Source organism: Leptosomus discolor, chromosome 2, assembly GCF_034619465.1.
Source record: "Leptosomus discolor isolate bLepDis1 chromosome 2, bLepDis1.hap2, whole genome shotgun sequence".
NCBI classification, from domain to species: domain Eukaryota; kingdom Metazoa; phylum Chordata; class Aves; order Leptosomiformes; family Leptosomidae; genus Leptosomus; species Leptosomus discolor.
This window is the reverse complement of record NC_141392.1, coordinates 1,263,370-1,281,415: the sequence shown is the minus strand read 5'-3', so window position 1 is coordinate 1,281,415 and position 18,046 is coordinate 1,263,370. Positions and strand designations below refer to the sequence as shown.

Below are 18,046 nucleotides of genomic sequence, written 5' to 3'. Positions count from 1 at the left end.
CTTTATTTTAAATTGCACATGTGAGACTAAGTCTCAGACTAGGAGCCCCTGGTTCTTCACTGAGCAGAAAACCCCTCTGTGACCTCAAAGGGGAGCCTTGGAGGGGAGCAGCGTCCCACCAGCCAGGCTTGCACGGCCCTAAACACCAGGTCCCCTCTCCCCTGCTAAAGAAGAGGCCCCGGTGCCCTGCTCCCGTCCCTGAGGACGCACAACCGCTGTCTGCAGGCAGGAACAGCCCCTTCCCTCACCTCGGCAGCTCCGGGCCCTGCACGGACAGGGCTGGCGGCTGAGGCGAGAGGACAGGCGGGCGCAGAGGCGGGAGGAGGTCACCGCTGCCCGCTGTGCAGGAGGTGCTGGAACAAGGAGTCATCCTTCTGGCTCAGGCGGGCGGGTGAATCCAGCTCGGCCACCCTCCCAGCTTGCATCACCAGCACACGGTCCGAGTCCAAGATGGTGTTCAGCCTGGGGACAGCAAATGCCACGACACACACGTTGGGGCATCCGAGGAGAAACCCTGGATACCGCTTCCCCTGCCGGCAAGGGGTGGCCCAAGACGTGCCCAGGGTCTGTGCAGCACCTCCCTGCGCACTCGGGGGTGCAGCGTAGCCCAGCCCCCAGCAAGCCTCTGCGCTGCCGAAATGCACCAGCACCTCTCAGGAGAGCACGGCCATGCCTTCGGGCTGCCGGGCCCGGCAGGGCGTCGGGAGCACAGAGGGAAGCTCCGCCGAGGGAGAGCTCAGGGCACGCCTGACTCTGGGGCTGCACACGATGTCTCCGTTCCCACAGGGGAGTTACTGAACCGCTTCTGTTTGCCCCCAGATTTCCCCACCTGCCGCCTGCCGAGGGCAGCAGAAACGGCCTTGTGCACCAGCCGCCCTTCCCCAGCGGTCCGGCACCTTTCCTGCCACCACCAGTGGGTTTGTGGCTGCCAGACTGCCAACCACAACACCCAGGGCACACGCATGCGCCCAGTTCTGCCCAGACTGCTAGCAGGGCAGCAACCCCTGGCCCCGGGGAGGGACGACAGGGCCGCAGGGATGCCTTTGCACAGTCCGTGCACTGTTTGGTGCGAAACTGCAGCCCTACGAAGCTGCAAGTCACAGGGAAGACACTGCACGGGATTTGAGCAGGCAAAAGGCATTATGGAGTTCAGGACTGGTTACGCATTCATCCCCAAAAGGGTGCCAGGCTGCAGCACTGAAAGTAACCTGGAGGGGAAGGGACAAGTGCTGAGTCACCTCCCGTCCTAGATTTCACCCATCCAATTCATGGTTCACCCAGAGCTGAACGGCATGAAGAACCATGGATAAAAACAACCCATCGCCACCCCTCCCTCCGTACTGCTCTCCCCTGTCTCCGTTCACCCCAGCGCAAGAGGAACTGGGGCCATCTTCAACCCAGTCTTGCTGCCGTGCCTTCTGCCCCTCCTTCCTCTGCTGGTTCTCTTCTCTAACTACTCCTCCACCAGAGGTGGCCTCCGCCCACCCAACCCAAGCACACACCTCAGCCCACCGTGCCCTCACCTTTCTACTCTGTTTATGCGTAATAGCCCCCGTGCAGGAACCACGTTCCCTCCACACCCCTCCTATCTGATGGATTTAACAAGAGCCGCCCAATTCACTTGCCAGGCCCAGCCCACCCTGCCTGCCATCCATCACTCCCACTCCCATGCAGCAGGACACCAGCCCCTACCACTTGCTCGTTTGATTGTTACGGTTGTGGTAACCTTTCTGCTTTGAAAACACCCTCCACACAACGGCACAACCCTCCTCCAAACTCTCCTCCAGCCGGCAGGAGTAAGAAGAGCACCCTGGTCAGCCAACGCTGCCCGATGCTGACCCAGCCCTTCTCAATATCCACGGCATTCACGTTTTGCCCTCCTCCCTCTGCCTGCAACCACCCACCGGCCCTACTCTTACGCTAAATCTCTCAGCTGCGGGGCAAGCGCCGGTGCCCTGTCCTGCCTGGGAAGGGGCCAGCTTGCCGGCATCGGGTGCAGGCTGGGAGCAAAACTCAGGGTTTTGGAAATCAGAAGCACCCAGCGCTCTGCCGCCCCTGGCAGGAGCCGGCTGTCCTGCAGTGCCCTCTACTGAGCCGCAGACACCTGCTCCTCCCCGCAGAGCAGCTCTCCATCGCTCCTCGCCCTCATCTGGCAGAACCACGGGGGCGATTCACTCCCCTGCTCCCAGTCAGCAGTGCCCAAGAAGAGCCACCTGCCGTACGTCGTGCCCGTTGCTGTCCCACAACTTCTGGGTGCAGGGTTTTCACCCCCAGTTGATCCCAGCACCCAGGGGCTAACAAAGCAGAAAAGGCAACAGGCAAGGCCCAGCCTCTTGCGCTCGAAAAGCCCCACCACGGAGATCTCCTCTCCCAGGCCCAGGCCCAGGGGTGGCAGCGCAGCCGCGGCTCCCCGCGAGCGGCAGGACGCGTTTCGGCACCGCTGCCCCCGTACCTGTGAGCGATCGTCAGAACGGTTTGGCCGGCGAAGCGCTGGCGGATGGTCTGCTGCAGCAGCTGGTCCGTCTTCTGGTCCACGCTGGCTGTGGCCTCGTCGATGCACAGCACCTGCCGGGGGCCGAGCGTGAAGGGAGCTCCCAGGCACCGCACGGGAGACCCAGTCCCTGCCCAGAGGCAGCCCGAGGGGGAAGCGCAGGCCGTCTGTCCCCCTCGCAGCCCGCAGGCCGTCTGTCCCCCTCGCAGCCCCGGCTCTGGAGCGCTCCGCTCTGCTGCTCCCACACAGCCACCAGCAGCTCGGATGGGGGCAGGGCACTCACCTTGGCCTGCGTCAGGAGGGCTCTGGCCAGACACACCAGCTGCCTCTGTCCCACAGACAGGCTCTTTCCCCTCTCTCCCAGCTCGCTGTCCAATCCACCTGCAGGGGTCAAGCTCCGCAGTTACCCCACCAGGCTCTGCACAGCACCCCAAATGGCTCCCCCAGTCTGGGGTTTTCCCAGTAGCACTCAAAATCCCAGTCCGGGGCAGGCCTTGGGAACCAGAGCCTTCACGCTGGGATGCAAGCGATGTCTGGCACAGAGACGCCGGGCTCCCCTAGAACTAGGGGCTGGCTTCTCTCTCAGGCTCGGCTCTAACAGTCACTGGAGCCTGGTCTCACCAGCAAGATACTGCCACCCAATCCATCAGCTGCCAGCCCCTCGCCACTAAATTCCAGGGAATGCCACTGGGTCCCACTGACCTGTTCCCACCGTGATCCTAGCGTGGCCAGGCCTAACCAGCCCCCTGCTGCAGCCACCCGGCCCCTTTTCCTCAGCTCCCCGACTGAGCTGAGACCTCCTCCCCTCCCCCAGTACCAGGGTTCTCCAGCTGCTCCCCGCTGGGCTCAGACTCACCCATCTGAGTAACCGCCTCGCGCAGGTGGCACTGCTCCAGCACCTCATGGAGCTCAGCGTCTGTCCGTGTTCCCTGGGGGTCCAGGTTCTCTCGGATTGAGCCACTGAACAGAAATGGATCCTGGGGGATGATGGCCAGCCTAGATCTGCAAGCAAACAAGAGCTGAGGGCTCACGGGGTGGGTTCTGCAGAAAAGCAAAGGCCTGTTGTTTCGTTTTCCTGCGGTGGGGTGTCTTGGCTTGCTGCGTATCTTAGAGGCACAGAGACGTGGGTCACACATTCAGCCTGGCTCCCTTAGCACAGCCGTTCAGAAACAACAGAGCGACTCCTGAGAGGCTGCCACAGTCAGACAAGAGGGTGCCACAACAATAAGTCCTTTGCTCCTCACTCTGGCCTCTAGTATCCAACCACAGGCAGCTCTCAGCCTCCGGGCCCTACCAGCTACCCTCCACTCTGCTCAGCCCTCCGTACCTCAGCTCCTCCAAGCCCACCAGCTGGCTGTCAACACCATCCAGGAGAATCCGGCCTGATTTCAGCTCCAGCATGCGGAAAAGGGCCAAGAAAAGGGTGGATTTTCCAGATCCTGTGCGACCCACGATCCCCACCTTCTCACCGGGGTAAACGGTGAAGCTCACACCATCCAGCGCATTAGGCAAGCCTGCTCGGTAGGTCAAGACCACTTGCTGGAACTCCACAAGCCCCTGGCTTGGCCAGTCAGCAGCAACCTAAGAGGGATACCCATGTGAGACAGGGTATGACTGTGACCCGCTGTCATCTTCAGCCTCACCTCCCCACAGGCCAAGCTCCATCCATCCCTTCGGATGGTCGCTTGGCTTCTGAACAGACCCAACGCACAGCCCAGCTCCAACTCCAGCGCCCTCCTAGGCTTGTTTTCTCTCACAGCTTGGACCTGTCACTCGTTCTGCTCTCCTACCCCTTCCCATCATTCCAGCCTTCACCAACTCCTGCCAGAGATCCACCCTCCCCTAGGGGACGTACTGGTAAAGGACGAGTGATCAGGGTGGTTCCGGTCGGTGCAGACCCTCCACCCATTCACCGGCACCCTGCGATCTCCCCAGGAGGCAAGCGCAGGGCACAGAGCCAGAAGATGGGCCAGTCCCTGGGCACATATTTGAGCTTTTACCTGGACCAGTTTATCCTGGGGCTCTGTGGGGATCTCTGTGGTGTATTCTTCTGTCCGCTCCACGCTCACCATCATGGTCTCTGTCAGAGTGAAGCTGGAAATGACACCTGAGAGCAGGTTTGTGAGAGACAGGGCATATGAGAGCGCCAGGCCCACGAGTCCTGTGAGGACAAAAACATAAGCAAGAACATTACTGGCAGGGAAGGAGCTGGGGTCTTGGTGGCAGGACAAAGAAACAAGGGAGAAGTCAGCACTCTGGAGCCTGGGATCCCCCTCGAGGATGGGGACACACAGAAGGAGTGACACGATGTCCTAGGTTACAGTGTAAGATGCGCCCAAAAAAGTATTCTATTACCGTCTTCAGGAGCTGTTGAGACCAGGTGGGGCGGTGCTCCCTGCCTCCCCCCTCTGGACTATCTCCTGTCACTGGGCACAACAATGCCTTATCGCCTGACCCATCGATAACTCGCTCCTGGGCTATCTCCTGTTAATGGCCCATCAAGGAACTGCCTCACGACTCCCCATCCCATGGTGAGATGCTCCGCCCGGGGGGGGGAAGGAGCCAAGCAGTCCATGCCAAATAAAAACGGAGATCTCCAACACCCTAGCAGCCTTCTTCCACTGGATTCCCAGAGGAGCTTTTCCCCCCACTGGAGTTCCAGAGGACAGGAGCTACCTACCTACCGCTGGACCTTCGGAGGAAGACCAGACCCCTTTACAAGATCGCTGCTTCCACAGCACTACACCCATCGCTTCAGGAGGACTGCAGCCAGCATCTTATTGGACTGCTACTGCCCCCCTAACAGGGGGTCAGGTTGTATTCCTGACTCTGTCAGTGTAAACCAGGGGGTTGTTTGTTTTGTTTTTCCCTGCCTTGTGTTATATATATATATATATATATATTAGTAAAGAACTGTTATTCCTATTCCCCATATCTTTGCCTGAAGGCCCCCTAATTTCAAAATTATAATAATTTGGAGGGAAGGGGGTTGCACTTTCCATTTCAAGGGAGGCTCCTGCCTTCCTCAGCAGACACCTGTCTTTCAAACCAAGACACACGAGTTGAAGCACTACCCTGTGGGAGATTTGCAGAGGGACAGGGAGCACGAGCTCTAGATTCTACCCCAGTGGAGGAAGGTGGGCAGCTCTGGGCTAGGAGAGGAGGAACCCCTGGGCCACAGCCTAGGGGTGGGCATAGAACAATCCCTGGCAGCCCACCTGGATTTCCCAGTTGCTTCTGGTGCTGGATGATGGCGATGCCTGCAATGGCAGTAACCACAGCGACCCCGATCATCTGCAAGCGGATGTCCAGCCACTGCATGGCCGTGTTGCTGGCAAAGAGGCAGCGCTGGTTCTGCTCCAGGCGCAGCTGATTCTCCAGCTCAAACCTGGCAGGGGCACAACAGCCGTTGGCACCGCTCCATCTCCGTTCCTGCCACCCCGTAACCAGCCCCACAGCAGGAAGGCCCTGGTCTGTGAAGCCAAAGCCCTGGCTCTCTGAGGGCTCGCTCTGTCCACTCACCGCTGCGTTGCCCTCATGGCTCTGATGCTGCTCAGTCCGGAGAGGGTCTCCGACAGGTGGGTGTAAATGGGAGACAGGGTCACACTGTAAAGGCGCTTCAGCTCCCGGGACGTGCGCCGGTAATAGCGCTGGACGGAGAAGTAGAGGGCGGCCAGAGGGGGTAAGACCAGACCAATCCACGGGAGGCCATAGGTGATTATCACCAGCATGCCCAAGAGCCCGTACATGTTGGCCAGGAAGATGTTGAGGACAAATGGCAGGCTGTCATCCACGCAGTACAGGTCTGAGGAGAAGCGGTTCAGGATCCGGCCTGTGGGTGTGGTGTCAAAGAAGGTGACTGTAGCCTGGCAACAAGGGAACCAGAAAGTAAGAGCCAGTCAGCTGCAGCGAGATCCAGCCACAGAACGGTACCCAGGAGAGCAGTACCAAGTGGAGCACGTCAGGCCACAAAGGGCGGTCACCACAGCTTCCTTCCTTTCCTCAGCTGGGGAAGAAACCTCAGACTCCAAAGCCGGCACCCGCTCGCAGCCCAACACCACCAGCTGTTGGCACGGCAAAAGGAAGGAGCCCCTCTGTGGCGAAGGGCAGGCAGCTGCCAAGACAGCAGTCGCTCAGATCCCATACTGGCCCACCGCTAGCCGCTGAGACAAGCCTCTAATCGTATCTTCCAATCCTCTAATCCTAACTCTAGTCCAAGGGCCCAAGGAAGCCCAAATCCTGAAGAAAGTTAACTGGCACATGCCAGCACCAGCCCTAAACCTTGCTTAATGTCTCCTTCCAATCTCATCTGAATCTGAGCTCATGATCCTGCAAAAGCTACTTTGGTTCAATTGTCGCTCATCTTGGCTATCTGTCTAAGCCTGATGAACAAACAGGTGCAGGCAGCAGCCACAAAACACCCCTCCATGGAACAGAACAAGCCTTAGAGGACACATTGTGAACCCCAGCTCATTGGCCCCTTGTGCTGGCCATGGTGCAGCCCTTTTTGGATATAGTCCTACAGGGATCTCAGCAGCTAACACCAGCAGAAACCCTAATCCACCTCCCAAACCCTTACTCCAAACTATGAGAAGAATGCCAAGGCAGAGCCCTGCAGCCTGCCCTGGACTTTCTGGCCGTTACCTTTAGAGCCCTCTGGAGCAGTCGGTTGTGAATGACAGTGGCAGCACGGATAGTGCCATAGGCAAAGAGGAAGGCCCGAAGAATGGTGAAGAGGGAGTTGGCCCCTGCGATGCTCCCATAAACTATCAGGTAGAAACTCACATCCAGTGAACCATTGGAAGGGACTGGAGTGGTGTCCAGAGCTTGAACAGGGGAGCTGGAACACAGAAGGAGGAAGGTCAGCAATCTGCCATGGTCCCCACGACAGTAAATTCACAGGGCATGACAAACCCAAAAGCACACTCAAGGGGAAACCAGGATACTTCAACCTGATACTCCTGTGAGAGACCACCCCTTTGACCCACGGGGACAAACACTCTGATTACTGTGCCACTAGGGGTCTTCCACCAGTGCCAGGCAGAAGCCCTCTGGGCATCTTACCAGGGCAGAGGCTTCGCTTCTCTTTGTCAAAGCAGCCCCGTAGGTCCCCTGCAGCGGGGTGGTCAGTTTATCCCTGTTTTCAACAAGGATCTTCACAGGGAATGCACTTAAGGGCAAAACAGGAGTGTGTTTCCACCTGCCTTTGGCATCTTCTGACCAGATTCACTTACACAAGCCCAACAACGGAGAAGAGAAGCAGCTCTGGGGAAGGCGGGGAAGCTGAGCAGACCATCACAGACGTATTTGCTGTCTGGGATATGCTGGAGATCCAGTGTGAAAGCCACCAGTCTGAGATATTTCTGGAGGCTACAGAAAAAGACAGACTGCATAAAGAGGGATTCAACCTTCAAATCAGAAAATATGAAGCAGAAAAGCTGGAGGGGAAGCTGCTGGACAACTTTTGTTACTGTCTTACTGCCCGGTCTAGTCTTCCCCTGCCTTCATTCTCCACCGTTAGTAATAGAGCAGGAGTGAGGGAACAGCCTTGAGCTGCAGCAGTGACAGCACTGCTAGAGCAGCAGACATGCAACTGCAGCAGCGAGACCCCAGACCCTGTTCCCACATGTGCCCCCTCCCAATGGTGCTACTTTAGTTTGGGGAAGAGAAAAGGGGGCTTCCTGCTGCAGGGAGAGGGATTAAGCCCCTGGCTCTTTTCTTCCCTGGACTCCACACAGCCAGGGAATGAGAGGAGAGGAACGTCTACAGAGAGGTGCTGCTGGGCCACTGCCTCACCTTGCATCAGGAGGAGCGAGAAGAGGATAGAAAACGCCAAGCAGCTGCCCACTGCCAGCCAGTATGCCTTGTACACCTGAAAAGTCACTGCCCCTTCTTTCTTCTCTTCCTCCTTGTTGATGAGGTGACTGGTTTGGGTTGATTCTTCTGCCTCTCTCTCTACGACCTCTTCCTGGCCCTCTTCATCAGGAGCTGAGGGAATAGAGGCAAAAGCAAAGGTTAGTGCGACCTAAGTTCCTCCTGCGGCTGCTCCTTGCTGTGAACAGAGCAAGTCCGGGCTGTGAGGGAGGTTTTTCCTCCCTTCTCTCTCAAGACAGGCGCACCAATCCCGGCAGACCTTCATCCAAAGCTGGACCACAAGCGGAGCACCAGATTCAAACACTGCTCCAGACCAACACCCAGCGATACACAGCACTCCTCTCCCTGTCTGCTCCCCACAGAGCAGCACTGCCACAGCAGGGCAAGGTGGTGGGAGCTCTGCTCTAAGGCCAGCATCTGCCAGGTACTGGTTCTGTCTGGGTGGTTGGCTGAACTGGGCCGCCCCAGCCACCCCCAAGGTCGCCAGTACAGACCTTCATCCTTCCGCCTCCTGTCCGTATCCCTGAACTTGGGGAAGGCTTCCACGAGCGGCAGGATATCAGCTGGCGTGCCTGCGAAGGGAGACATGCAAATGCTTGAGAGTCTGTGAGGAACAGATGACATCTACTCCCTGCTGCTTGGTATGAAACGGCCCCGTTTTGTTCTCTCACAACCTGCCCTATTTTCTCTTGCAGCACCCTTGAAGGCCCTGCTCCATGCAACCTGCTGTGGCCTCCTGCCTATCAGCTCCCCACCCCCAGGACTGTCCTGTTTCATCCGTGCATCTGCACATTCCCTTCCACCCCACCTTTGCCCACATGCAGTGCCCCCAAGCTCTTTATCGCTGGGTTCCCCAACAGTTAATCCTACCCCGTTATGTCCGTCTTTGCTCAAGCCGTTTGGCACACAGGCACAACCGCACGCCCGAGAAGACACCCGGTGTACCTGTCTTAACTATCCTGCCATTGTCTATCAACAACAAGGCATCGGCCTTCTCCAAAAACTCTGTCCTGTGGGTGCAAAGGATCCTGGTCTTGTGCTTGAGAACTCCGAGGATGCATTTCCGCATCAGATGGTTGGCTACGTCCGCATCAACAGCGGCCAGGGGGTCATCAAGGAGGTAAAGCTCTTTCTCCTGAGAGGGAGACAAAAGACAAGGACATGGCTCGTGGCCCTGCCGGAGGAGGCAGCGCTGTAGAGGAAAGCGCAAGCGCCTCTGGGTGGCACGCTGCCGGCACCTCGAGGCCAGCGCGCCGCCGTTTAAGACCCGCTGCCAGAGCACGTTGTACAGCTGGGTGCTCCCAGCTCCTTCACACCTGACTGGGCACTGGGCACAATCTGCCCCAGCACGACTCCTTTGCTATTTACCTGGTAAACGGCTCTGGCCAGGGCTATTCGAGCCTTCTGTCCCCCACTGAGTGTCACGCCATTTTCACCCACCTCTGTCTGGTCACCTGCTGGTAAAACCTGAAACATTCAAGGAAATCCATTTAGAAGGGACAGGAAACTACTGGGGACCCAAAACCAGAACACTGGGGTCCCTCTCCTGCCTCTGGCAGTAATTCCTTCAGGTGACACCTTAACAAAAATTTAAAAATGCAACAGTCTAAACACGGGCTCTGCAGACCACTGGCAAGTTTGGCATTTATGCACCTAAACTCTCTTACAGGCCAGGATGGAGCGGCCATGTCTGAACTACCCGTTGAGAGCAACTTCTGGGCTGAGAAAACTCCGAAATTGCGCCTGGGGATTTTCTAGGGGAGCAAGAGCTCTGCCTGCACCAAAATGGCTGGAGAGCTGCCCGGCGGGAAAGGCCCTGGGGGTGCTGGTCGAGAGCCGGCTGGACACGAGCCAGCCGTGTGCCCAGGTGGGCAAGAAGGCCAGCAGCATCCTGGCCTGTGTCAGCCATGGTGTGGCCAGCGGGAGCAGGGAGGGGATCGTGCCCCTGGACTGGGCACTGGTGAGGCCGCCCCTCGAACGCTGTGGGCAGTTTTGGGCCCCTCGCTGCAAGAAGGACATGGAGGTGCTGGAGCGTGTCCAGAGAAGGGCAGCGGAGCTGGTGAAGGGTCTGGAGAACAGGTCTGGTGAGGAGCGGCTGAGGGACCTGGGGGTGTTTAGTCTGGAGAAGAGGAGGCTGAGGGGAGGCCTTATGGCTCTACAGCTGCCTGGAAGGGGGGTGTAGTGAGGTGGGGTTGGTCTCTTCTCCCCAGTAACAATCAACAGGACAAGAGGAAATGGCCTCAAGCTGCACCAGGGGAGGTTTAGATTGGGTGTTATGAAAAACTTCTTTACTGAAAGAGTGGTCAAGCACTGGAACAGACTGCCCAGGGAGGTGGTGGAGTCACCGTCGCTGGAGGGGTGCAAAAACCACATACTTGGGGACATGGTTTAGGGGGCACGGTGGTACTAGGCCAACAGTTGGACTTGATGCTCTTAGAGGTCTATTCCAACCTATGATTCTATAAAATCATGCCAGGGCCCATCCAAACAGTTTAGCAGTAAAAACTACAGAGTTTCAGTAGCTGGAAACAGTTTTCTCTTGGTTTGGTAGCACAGGCATAGTTTACTACTTCTCAAATAAATATATTGCCTTTACAGAGTATCCATAGCTTCTGCCAAAACAAACAGGAGCTCCTAGTGCTCGGGACTTCAGAAAATCAGGCATCAGGTTATAAACTGGGAGGAGAAGGCTAGCTTCCCACCATATGTAACAGCCAGGTTTACTGGCTAATACAGCCATTAAGTCCCACACCTAGAATATCTGTATTACTGACAGGAGGACCACAGATTCAGCCCTTCCAGATCTCAGGGAAGTTCCTTCTGATCCAAAAAAGCATCAGCTACTGACAGGTTCTGCCTGAAAATCCTGGCAGTCATCAGCTCTGCAAGAACATCTCCTCCCAGGATCAGAAGCTTTTGGCTCAGCAGCAGAAGAAACCACTGAAAGTGCTACCAGAGTGACTTCACACCTTTAAGAACTGTGGGGCCAGGGATGGTCTGGGACTAGTGATCAGAGTGATGCTGCGTGACTGGGACGTTGGAAAAGCAGTCTGTAGCCTGTAAGAGTAAGAACTGCTCTCACTGAGGCTCAGGCTGGATGCAAAGGCTGGCCAAGGAGGCCCAGGCAGGTTGACAGTTCAGGCACTCACATTCAGGTCCTCGGAGAGGGCACAAGCCTCCACCACCTCCTCGTACAGCCTGGCGTCATATTCCCGTCCAAAAAGGATGTTCTCACGGACAGTGGTAAACTGTATCCAAGGCTCCTGTGTGGCCAGACCAAATCCTTGCTCCAGGTCACAAACATACACTCGCCCACCTTGTCTGCAAGCACATCAAAAGCGGGTGGAAAGGGCAACAAAGGAGAACCGTTGGCAGATCAAAATGGCCTACAAGTAGGGATAGCATTGGATAGCCTCTGCCTGCCACGGCACAGGGGGACCAGGCAGGGAGCAGTCTTTAGGCTACTTACTTCATGAGCTCTCCAGTGATGGCGGCAAGCAGGGAGCTTTTGCCAGAGCCAACCTTCCCAACAACCCCCAGGAGCATCCCCTGCAAAGGGAAAGGAAAAGGAGCAACCTGGTGGGCTAATGCAGGGTGGCTGGTCCAGATTCCTTGAGCCGCACGTAGCCTGCAGGAAAGCTGACTGCTGTCTTAAACCAGGACTGTCTCGCAGGTCCAGCAGCAGAGCTGGGCACAGTTGTCAGGTAAACCAGATTCCCGCCACGGCAGGACACGAGCCTGCAAGGAGCGTTAACTGCGGAGCCCAGCTGTGTTCCCTGCCCAGTCCTCTCCTGCAGCAGCGGCAGAACGCAGAGGGAGCTGGCTCATCTCTTGTCTGTAAGCCACGCCTGGATCTCCTCCAGCACCCTTCAGCTCTGAGACACGTGGTATGTGTTCCACACCTCTTGACCAAGAGATTTCGATGCATGACCCGTAAGACCGGGAAAACATGAAACCAGGACATCCCTGTTCCATTATTTGGCTTCTCTAGTGCCATTCCTCTCTGTTACCTCCTGCATCCTTGCTCACCTTTCTCACCGACAGGTTGTCAATGTGCAGTTGCAGAGGGCCTGTGGCTAAGGGCTGCCTGGTGCTTCCCTCCTCAACTGGGGCCCACGAGAAAGCCGCACATTGCATCTCCACGGCAGTGGCAGTACCTGAAGGGCCATCTGCAAGAGAAAAGCAGCACACCATCGCACTAGGAGAGGGCCAGAAAATGAAAGGTGCCTGGCATTACAAACACTATGAGCTTTGTTCCCAAATGGATGAGGCCATGGGCAGGGCACTGCCATGATGCCATCCACCAGAATGAGATGCTTGCCTACTGACTTGTCCTTAAACTTATACCTCCCTTCTTCCAACCCTCCTGTCTCCAGCTCCCACCAGACACGCACGGTGACCTGCTGGCTGTCAGGGAGACACTGTAAGGATAACCTGGTTTCGTTATTGTAGAAGGTTAAAAGAATAGCAGGGATCTGGCAAAAGGCAAGGAGCAGAGAAAGGGAGCTGAGATGGCTCAGGGGAGGGGCACGCACTCAAGCCTTTCTGCCAGGCAAAGCCAAGGTTCTTGACAGCTTCAGTGTCAGAGGAGCTTTGGACAGAGGAGGGAGCAGCTGCTTCTAAAGGGACACTAGCGGCAGGGCTCTGTGGGGACAAGCCATGGCCTACGGTCGGTACAGAGGAATGTTATAGCCTTGTCTCCCGTTTTCCACAGAAAGGAAGTGCGTTCCCTCTGCCTCTGACAACCCAACGTCTTGAATCAGGGAGTGGCAGCCAGCTGCCCTCCAGTACTGCCCCTGGGCCTCCCACCTCAGCCCTCTGCTCCAAACGCCCCCTGCCCAAGGTCCCAAACCCAGCAGCATCCTTTGCTGTTACCTAGGGCATAATAAGCTTCCAGGTCCTGGTCCATGAGTTCAAGAAAACGCTGGATTCGATCCAGGGAAACTTTGGCTTCCAAGGTCCCGTTCAACACCCACGGGAAGCTGTTGAGGGGCAGAATAAGCATCCCAACAAGGGCCAATGCTGTGAACACCTGCACGGGTAAGGAAACAGCCATGAGTTGGAGGCAGCACCTCCCTGGTATCTTGTATCCTCCAAACACGAGCTTCACCAGTGAGAGCCTGAAGAGCTGTGGGGAGACACAGGCTGGGTGTATTTCCCAGAGAAGACGCCTCAGGACTGCAGCCCCACTGTCCATCGTCCCCTGCACGAGACAAGGCTGGAGGTCTCCCTGCTGCCCACTCACCTTCGTGGCAGTGAGCTGGTAACCCAGCAGGACGTAGGTGATGAAGATGGCAATGGAGACGACGACAGGCAGCGCTGCCCACAGGTACACGCACGCGGCATCCCAGTACTTGATGGCTCGTAACTTCTGCAGCTCTTTGGCCCGGCAGGCATTGATCCTGCTGCTGAAGTGCTTCTCCCAGGTGTAAAACTTGATCACACGAATGCCACGCAGGAACTCTGTCATCAGCTGCAGGTAAAGAGGAAAAAGCACAGAGTGACCAGGACCTGCCTAACACATCGAACGCCAGCTAGGCAGCTGGGCTGCGGCCAGGTTTGCAGCTGCCTCCTGCTGAGGGCCAGGCGAAAGATACCAGGAACCATTTATGGCTAACAAGGACATAAACCCAAGCGACAACCACTGGGAACTTTGCTCTCGCTCATTGCACCAGCTTTCTCGCCCACCTGCGCGGCGTACAGCTCAGGAAAAGGTAAAACATTACACTGCTTCCCAGCTGAAGGATGTGCCACGCAGGGGAAGGGATGGGGGGAATTACCAGCTCCAGCCTGGGTGCCATTCACCTACTTTGGCCCCACAGCACCTTGAGATAATAACACCTGATCCTCAGGCCTGGTGCTGCCATGACGCAGCTAGTCTGTGCCCAGAGCCTGGCTGGCTCCCCTCCAGCAGCTCAGGTGTCCCTGCAGCATGCTGCCCTCTCGTTCCTGCTCTGTGCAGAGCGAGCTGAGATGTGTCTGTGCCCGACACGAAAGAAAACGAGTAAGAGAGAGATCACTCAGCAAACCAGTCTTACAGCAGTTGGAGAAAGCCCAGCATACCCCATACAACTACATGCACCTTCTGTTGGGAAAAGAAATATTTTTAAAGCTCCTAACAGTTCTGACACGGAGTTGACGTATGTTTCGTGCTTCCAAAGCTCGATGGAAACGGTGAGTGCAAGTGCTGTCCCCTCACATTAGAGACACAACGCTAAAAGGTGGGAATCAAACATTTGACACGTGGTGAGGAGAGAGATGGCACTGCAAATATGCAAAAAGCAGTGGAAAAGATGACCGAGGGCGCCAAACTTAGAGCGATATAAAACTACTATGTCTGTGATCTTTGCCTTTGTCCAGACTGCAGCCCACCTCGCCATCAACAGCGTGACTGGAGCACTAGGTTGGAAGCATCTCTAGAGGATGCAATCGGGAGTCCTACCTTAACTGCTACGCACAGGAACGAAACCTGCAAGGGAACCTGAATTAGCCCAGGGAGCAAGAAAAGCGTTAGAGGTTCACCATCTCGTGGGCAGTTAAACTGCATCACCCTGACACACTTTTGAACCAAGTGGGGGTGTGTGTGCATGTGCCCCTCGAGCATTTTTCCCAACGCCGAATTACAGAATCATCAGGTTGGAAGAGACCCCTGAGATCAGCGGTGATTCGGTTAATCTGCTTTGGATCATGACCAGCGGCCCAAACGCCAACGTTCGAGGGACAAACAGGGAGAAAACACAGCAACGAACCCAGAGGGCCACCAGCTGCCCCTCACCTTGACCCGTGCGTCCTTGTGTTTCAGCATCTCCTTGTTGTTCATCATGATGCGATTAGCTATGAGCTTGTTGACGGGCACAAGCAGCAGTGCCAGGGCCAGGCCTCCCAGAAAGGCCACCCCCACTTGCTGGTAGAGGAGGTAGAGGGTAATGGCAAACTGGAAAGGCAGGCTCCACACCTCGTGGAAGCTGAGGCAGAAGTTGACCAGCCTGCTGGTGTCCGTGCTCATGAAGTTCACGATTTCCCCCACGGTGAAGCGGGTGAGGCTGGTGCTGCCGACACGCAGAGCCTTGCGGTAGATGGCAGAGACGACGGCAGCCCGCACCATCAGCGTCACCTTGTTCACCTCGTAACTGAACTGGTTCCGCAGAAGAGCGCCCAGGAAGGAGCCAGCAAAGAGCCCGAGGGCATAGAGCACCCCATGGCTCAGGGGCTCCTGCCGTGACTCCATGAAGTTCACCAGCAGGTTCAGAAGCAGAGGGCCCACGAAACCCAGCAGGTTGCCAGCCAGCTTGAGGAGCCCCAGGGAGTAGAAACGAAGCCCAAAGGCCGCGTGAAGGACTGAGAAGAGTCGCACGGCCTCCTGAGCACAGCGTGAACTGCCCGGGGCATCACTACTCCCATCGCCCCCAGCAATGATGGGGCTAGTGAGGGACACCGTCTCCTCCTCCGCTCGGTGCAGACCCGCCTTCTTCTGCCAGCAAGAGTAGAACCGACCGCAGACCCTGTCAGCCTGGAGCTGGCAAGGAAGCGCGTAGACATCCTGCGGCTGGTTCAGCTTCCACTGATAGCCACGTTCCATCAGAGGGTTCATCCAAACATAAAAGAAGCGTGAGAGCCAGCTCTCGCCGTCTTCTGCCACCGTCTGCTGATCAAGCGCTGGGATCCCTGGCTCGGAGACGAGCTGATCTTGCTGCCAGGAGTGATTGATGGGGAGGAAGCCTTGCCTGCCAGCGGCGGGGAACAGGTAGCCGACGGCATACATGAGCAGAGAGGCCAGCTGCAGACAGAGGAGGGCAAACCTGGAGGAGGCGGCAGGGTGGGCAGGGGACCATGCCACCCTGCTTTGGCAGTACCACACCAGCGTGACGACGAGAGCAGGCAGGGGCATGAGAGGGAGGAGGGCCAGGGCCGCAGGGCCCCTGGTGGAGCCGTGAATGGACCTGCAGAGCACGAGAAGAGCGAGGCCGTGTGTGAGCCACGCCAGGGCGGCGGTGCCATTGGCCAGCACTTCCAGGTACACAGGGCCCAGCTCCTGCTGAGAAAGGGCTGCCGGGATGCTATCGGCGAGGAACAGGCCAGCAAGGACGAAGGAGGCGGCAATTCTGCATCCCCAGCCTGGCCTGCAAGGCACCCTGGAGCCAGATCTAGAGGAGGAAAGAGCAGAGAAAAAATTGACAGTTGAAACTCCATCATCTCTCAGCCCGTACTCTCCTTTCTTCCTCTCCTCTTCCCCCCTTTAGTCATTCACTCTTACTTAACCTCCTGGATTCACCTCCCTAGATTCGTAACTTTTTCAGACTGTAAGCATTGCTAAACTAAACCAGGTCAATATAGCCCAGTATACGATCAAGACCAGACATTCAGATGATACCAAAGAACAGTATTTCTCTACAGAAATGTTTGCAAACTTGGTCAAATCAGACTCCAATCCTTGAGGATTAACAACCAAAAAAAAAGTATATTTAACTCCTTTAAAATAAATTCTGGACGATCAAATTCTCTATGTCACATCTCTGATCCTTGATTTCTCTTGTCTTTGTGACATTTTGTCTAGAAACGTTATTTTTGTCATGGCTGGTTTCAGTGATGCTGTGTATCTAAAGTCCAACAACCTTTGGCCCAACAAAATACTTTGTTAATCACTTGATCCATTATCATTTGTGGTCTTTCAACATCAGTGAACGTTGCCATGTTCACGGATTTCAGAAGAGGGTATAAAGAAAAACAATTTTTGATTTTTCTGAACTACTTTTAACCTTACACACCTTTCATGCCACCTTGGATTTATATCCTCTCCCATAAGACTCTCAGTTTTCCCAGTCTCCATCCACTGAAATTCTTTTGAATAACTTTCTGAGATTTTATGCTCACTACCCTCTCAGTTCTTTCTAGATTCCTTTCTGCAATGGAGGGACCAGAGCTGTACACTGTACGCTGAATTAGGACAGATGCTGACAAATAGAATAGCATTATAAGATTGTGTCCTTCTCTAATTACATATTCAGCACGTTATAGGGAGATCTAATTTCCAGCCTTTCCACCCCACCTCCAGTCCCACATAATAACCAAAAGCTAGACCAGTTAGCAGTCATACCTTGGAGTGCCAAGGAAGCAGGCACTGACCACGGCAAGGATCACATGAGGAATCACATTTAGTGTCAGCTGATTAAAGCAATGGCCAACGCTGCCGTGAACCCACACAGGGAGCGGATCTTCTGGGCTGGTCCCACACAAAGCAGCCAGGATGTCCTCCATCCTTTGCTGGGAATTCAGTGTGAGAGACAGGAGCTCCTAGGATAGAAAAGCAGCAGCAGCACGAGGTACAAAAGGAAGAAAGTGCAGCCCCAGCCCCAGGTGGACTGCGATAGGAAATGAACATAGGGCTGCAAGCAGCTTCCTGGGTCACAAAGTCCAGGCCCTGCTATCGTCCACCTGCTATCATATCATCTACTTTATAAAATGATCAAGCTCCAGCCTAAATCATGTTGTTTGTCCCCTCAAGTCTCCCTGGAACGTCAATGCTCTGGGAAATGTGAAGCTTTCTGTTTATTTCCAGGCTGATTTTTTTCCCCGTGGTCAGTTTATCCTTTGAAACTAACACCAGGGAGCGTTCGCCTTTCTATTGATCGCTCTGATACATCTTTTGAGCCGCTTCAACAACAATCTATCGATTCTATTTCC

The 18,046-nt window shown here is 55.8% G+C and overlaps 1 protein-coding gene across 1 annotated transcript; it reads right to left on the bottom strand.

The window, feature by feature from the left end:
- Positions 1-321: 321 nt before the first annotated feature.
- Positions 322-17,650, bottom strand: ABCC10 (ATP binding cassette subfamily C member 10). The gene is made up of 21 exons (XM_086460522.1): positions 17,460-17,650; positions 15,141-16,509; positions 13,611-13,838; positions 13,241-13,397; positions 12,395-12,534; positions 11,835-11,914; positions 11,515-11,686; positions 9,734-9,832; positions 9,311-9,500; positions 8,860-8,937; positions 8,288-8,479; positions 7,726-7,861; positions 7,136-7,331; positions 6,014-6,357; positions 5,710-5,879; positions 4,492-4,652; positions 3,819-4,072; positions 3,348-3,493; positions 2,775-2,872; positions 2,453-2,565; positions 322-462 (listed from the first exon to the last, which is right to left on the bottom strand). Exons 1-21 carry the CDS (start codon positions 17,618-17,620, stop codon positions 327-329), a joined length of 4,620 nt encoding a protein of 1,539 aa, XP_086316648.1. The 5' UTR covers positions 17,621-17,650; the 3' UTR covers positions 322-326.
- Between the last annotated feature and the right edge of the window lie 396 nt (positions 17,651-18,046).